We start from the raw sequence: 5452 nt of genomic DNA, 5'->3' as shown, positions 1-5452 counted from the left end.
GTTCAGTTTTCTCATGTGATCCTTGCTGGGCTCTCCTGGCCACTGTGTACCATCTGCATCCTCTGTCGGGCCTGGTTTGGCACAGCTCAGGTCTGCAGGAGCTGTGTAAAGGGGGAATGTCTAAGGACCTGTGGGGCTCCCACAGGGGCTCCCACAGGGAAGTGAGGGGATGACCTTGAGTCAGATCCTGAGGCGGCCGGGAAGCCTACAGCTTATCACTTCCTGAAAAGGAATCAATGGTTCAAAGGAAGACAGCCAGATGTGTTAACACCTGCTTACCTCTGCTGATCACAGGGGTAAAAAGGAGGCCCAAAAAACTGACAGTTATGAGAATCATAAAAATTTCTAAAATTCAGGGGGCTTGTCCTTTCAAACTGAAGATGCAATGTTGTGAAGAATCTAATTTGGCCAACTTTCTGGTTCCCAAACATATTACACGTGCTAGTGACTTTATTCTTTCTAGATGAAAGGTGAATAGAGGTAAATTATCACCAAACAGCTGATTTTCATAGTCTGCCTTGTGTATGACATGAAGTATAAAGGATGAATTTAGAATTATCCTGACTCCCTGTAATAAATAATCTAACAGGCTGGGCACAGTGGCTCACGCCTGTAATTCTAACACTCTGGGAGACCAAGGTGGTGATTACTTGAGGTCAGCGGTTCGAGACCTGCCTCGCCAACATGGTGAAAACCTGTCTCTACTGGCTGGGCATGGTGGCTCACGCCTGTAATCCCAACACTTTGGGAGGCCGAGGTGGGCAGATCATGAGGTCAGGAGTTCAAGACCAGCCTGGCCAACATGGTGAAACCCTGTCTCTACTTAAAATACAAAAATTAGCTGGGCATGGTGGTGCCTGCCTGTAATCCCGGCTACTTGGGAGACTGAGGCAGAATTGCTTGAACCAGGACACAGGAAGCAGAGGTTGCAGTGAGCCGAGATCACGCCACTGTACTACAGCCTGGGCTACAGAGCAAGACTCCATCTCAAAAAAAAAAAAGAAAGAAAGAAAACCTGTCTCTACTAAAAACACAAAAATCAGCCGGGCATGGTGACGAATGCCTCTAATCCCACTACTTGGGAGGCTTGAGGCAGGAGAATCGCTTGAAGGCAGGAGAATTGCTTGAAGCCAGGAGATGGAGGTTGCAGTGAGCTGAGATCATGCCACTGCACTCCAGCTTGGGTGACAGAACAGGTCTCTGTCTCAAAAAATAAATAAGTAAATAAGTAATCTAACACCTAGAAATAATATAAAAATGATAAAACTTGTAAACCCAACAAAAGAATAGTGAGTAACAGTACAATGATAAGGGTTGGACAATAAGCTTCCCGTAAGTGAAATTTGTAAAGTTTTTCCTTTAAGAAAATCTTTTTTTTTTTTTTCCAATAATTACTCTGAACTGAATTTTAGCAATGGTGATTACGGTAACTCCGTTTGGAGTGTGTAAATCAGCCTTTTTATGAACACCTAGCAAGAGATGTTGAATGGTTCTTGCTATTCCTTTGTGAGTCACCTGCTTCGCACAGGCTCTACCCACCCAAATCACAAACGCTGTCCCAGGCTGAACCATGCTGCCCCAGCTCCCATCTTCACCAGTACTCAGCCTATTCTAAAAATGTGCCTTCTGTTGGTCTGTGTAGGCTACTTTTTTTTCCCCATTGGCCCCAAAGGTACATTAATTCTGGCACCTGAGAAAAGTCATGCGGAGATGGAACCCTGAAGGTGAAAGCAACATGGATCATCTGAGCATATATTCTAGAGCACAAAGATGACACTGCAAGATACCAATGTGCCCACTCAATAGGTTCCCAAAACCCAAACCAAATCAAACACCACCATGCCAAATCTAAATTACAACACTTTATTGCAGCATCGGCAAAGGTCAGATTTCTGAAGCTGGTGAAGATTGGGCAGCATTTCCATGTGAAATGTTACAACTTTACAAGTTTTGTTTCTTATTTAAATCTACATGCAGAAACTGAAACATGGTAAAAGAAAAAATGCAAAATAGCTAGAAAAAAAGATGTAATCAAGTTGTAGCATACAGATGTGCTCTTCAACTAAATGTACTATGCCTACTGGAAAGCAAACGAAAGACAACTATCCTAAGAAATTAACAGATTGTCAGAAACAGACTAAGAACCCTCATTTCTATTTAGTGGGGGGAAAACAAAACGAAACAAAACAAAAACAAAAGCAAAATAAAAGCTCGACTTGTTTCCATATTTTGTTTAGAGACAGAGGCTGTAAACCCATGAAGGTCAACAAAATATTCTGATCCACTTCTTGCTGTCCTTCGTTCGTTCCCTGTGACATGCTGACTGGCATGTTTTGTTTTCAATGATACTTACAATGGGCTCAACTAGATCTCTGTTCTTGGGCTGGTACCACGTTTCTAAGCCATCTGAATTAATGCTCTCTGTATACTAAAACAGTCTTCACATTTTTCTTTTACCCTAATAGGCCATTTTATATCACTGACTCTGATGGATAAACGGATTTTTCTCCCTCATCCTTTGTTCCTCTTGATACAAATTCCTAAACAAAAGCCTTCCTGGTGGATGATCTGGTATTTAGATATCTTTCATCATTTTGTTGTCCTGCACGTAAGGTTTTACTAGAAGATTTTCCTGCTTGCTCTACACTTTTCTACTGTAGTCCTGGAGCCCCCAAATGTATCTTCTTCCAACATGGGATGTTCAATTCAGAGACACTGAAACTCAAATCAAGTTTAAAGCTCAAGTTCATTTCCCCCACACCATTACCATCACAACCCGTTTCATCTCTGGCTCAGTCATCTCCTTGATGCTCTCCTTGGTATAACTGCTCAGTAGTCAAGTGAACCATCTCATTTCTTGACTGCCATTCTCAAGAGAAGATGAACCCTCGAGTGATTTCCATTACAAAAGGCCTTTTCTGCCTTGTCTGGAAGCGTCGGCTTGTTCCGGTGTTGGCAGAGGCTGGTGTTTCTGCCTCCTGGCCCCAGCCTGTCCCAGGTTTAGATTCGCAACTCTCTAGACCGACCTGCTGAGATGTATCCACTGCTCTCATTCAATTGCTGGAGGACTCCACTATCCACAACATCAGATACAGGACCTAATGAAATGACACGTGCTGCTGGATCAACGTCTCCTAAAGGAACAAAGAGGGTCACGTCAGAGAGCTTACGGCAGGACAAAGTCCAGCAAGACAGTGTCCGCAACACTACCCACCACCATCAAGTGACTTCCCCAGGTTACAGCTGGCCCTGGCATCTGTGGGTTCCATGTCCATGGATCAAAATATTCAGGAAAAAACCCCAAACAATAAAAAAGTAACAGTACAACAATAAAAATGACATAGATATTAAAAACAATACAATATATCAACTATGGGCATTATTAGGTATTACAAGTCATCTAGAGATGATTTAAAGTACACGGGAGGATGTGTATAGATTATATAGAAATGCTATACCATTTTGTTTTTTTACAAGGGACTTGGGTATCTGTGCGTTTTGGTGTCTTAGGGGGTCCAGGAAGCAACCCCTGTGGATACCGAGGACAAGTGAAGTGCTTTTTTCAGAGCATACATGCTCTCTACTGAACTACAACAAAACCAGAGCCGCTGGAGCAGTGACTGGAGGGGGTGGCTCCTGTGTCTCTTCTACGGCTAATTCCTAAGATGCTAAGAATTCATGGTTTGTGTTACGATTCAGTTGTGTAACCCCCAAATTCTCATGTTGACACTGAACTGTGGTACCTCAGAATGTGACTGCATTTGGAAACAAGGCTGCTGTAGATATAATTACTTAAGACAAGGCCATAATGGAGCAGGGTGGGGCCGAACACAGTAGGACTGCATCTCTATAAAAAGGTAAATGTGCACACAGACACACACAGGGAAAAGGCCACGTGCAGACAAAGGCGGAGACCACGGTAATGTATAACAAGGTATGGAAGCCAAAGACTGCCAGCACCCCCAGCAGTGAGAAGGTGGGCCTGGAGCACTCCTCCTCCAGCCCTTAGAAAGAACCAGCCCCCGCTGACTCCCTGACCTCAGGATTCCTGCTGGCAGCCTCCAGAACTGTGAGACAGCAAACTTCGGTCATTTAAGCCACTAGTGCTGTACTACTTTGTTATGGCAGCCAGAGCAGACTAATAGTTTGTTTTCACAGAGCAAGCTATGTTAGCAAGGAACTTCCAAACCCTAAGATGCAAATATGGAAAAGGATATCTTCAGCTGGATAAGAGCCATAAATCTTCCGGAAGTGAACTGATGGAAAGAACACAAGTATTCTCTGAGATAATGAAAGAGAAGATTCAAGGGTCTCTCCTGAAGTCAAGAAAAAGCAGCACTAACCTAGAATACTTTAAATAAAAGCAGCAAATGACAGAAAAAAAGGTTCAAAATTGTTGCTAAGTAAGGTATAGCTATACCACTAGTTATAGTGTAAGGTGTCATTTGATTGGTTTAGAGACAATCATTCTGAGTGACTTAAAAAGCTATCCACTCAAAAAGTGTTTATTGGTACAATATACACTTCGGATTAAATCCAATTCTAAAAGAGACTCTATTTTATAACAAAACTATCACCTATTTAACCTAATATAAAGATATAAAAAAAAATCTGATGAAAAAATGCAGACTCTACTTAGGTGGTTTTACAAGTAATCAAGACCAGCCTGGGCAACATAATGAGTCCTCGTCTCTACTAAAAAACAAACAAATTAGCCAGCTATGGTGGTGTGTGTCTATAGTCCCAGCTACTGAGAGGCTGAGGCAGGATTGCTTGAGCCCAGGAGGTCGAGGCTGCAGTGAGCTGTGATCATGCCACATACTCCAGCCTGAGTGACAGAGCAAGACACTGTCTCAAAAACAAAACAAAACAAAACAAAAAAGATGGGTTTAAAAGTCAGATAGTATACTCCCATGCCACTAAGTGTCGGCCACACACCAGCAGCTTTGACATCACTGGAGAACTTGTTAGAAAGTAACCAGAGCTTGCTGCACTCCTTCCACAGCACATATACTAAAAATTGTAGCGATACAGAGAAGATCAGCATGGCCCTGTGCCAGGCTGACACGCTGGCGCAGGTGGGGTGCAGTGGCTCATGCCTGTAATCCCAGCACTTTGGGAGGCTGACTCGGGCAGATCACTTGAGGTCAGGAATTTGAGACCAGCCTGGCCAAAATGGTGAGATGTCATCCCTACTAAAAATACAAAAATTACAGGCATGTGCCGTGGTGGCACACAGCTACTTTAGAAGCTGAGGCATAAGAATTGCTTGAACTTGGGAGGCAAAGGTTGCAGTGAGCCATGATCCTGCCACTGCACTCCAGCCTGGGTGACAGAAAGAGACTCCATCTCAAAAAACAAACAAAAAGAATGACATGCAAATTCATGAAGCATTCTATAATAATAATCAAAAATAATGTAAGAAACAAACCAGAACTTGCTTTTTTTTTTT

At 43.0% G+C, this 5452-nt stretch overlaps 1 protein-coding gene and 1 non-coding gene across 2 annotated transcripts in view; one reads left to right on the top strand and one right to left on the bottom strand.

Annotated features, from left to right (window-relative positions):
• Positions 1–1849: 1849 nt before the first annotated feature.
• Positions 1850–5452, bottom strand: part of UPF2 (UPF2 regulator of nonsense mediated mRNA decay) — a 126327-nt gene continuing 122724 nt past the window's right edge. Inside the window, exon 21 of the mRNA XM_037739049.1 lies at positions 1850–3134. Coding sequence (XP_037594977.1) covers positions 3125–3134 — 10 coding nt within the window. The 3' untranslated portion in view covers positions 1850–3124. The remainder of the gene's footprint in view (positions 3135–5452) is intronic.
• LOC119471441 lies at positions 4991–5096 on the top strand. The gene has a single exon (XR_005200494.1). It is a non-coding gene; the product is annotated as a U6 spliceosomal RNA (small nuclear RNA).

This window comes from Cebus imitator, unplaced genomic scaffold (assembly GCF_001604975.1).
Source record: "Cebus imitator isolate Cc_AM_T3 unplaced genomic scaffold, Cebus_imitator-1.0 Scaffold61, whole genome shotgun sequence".
NCBI classification, from domain to species: Eukaryota; Metazoa; Chordata; class Mammalia; order Primates; family Cebidae; genus Cebus; species Cebus imitator.
The sequence above is the reverse complement of the archived record's forward strand: the minus strand, read 5'-3'. Positions and strand labels throughout refer to the sequence as shown.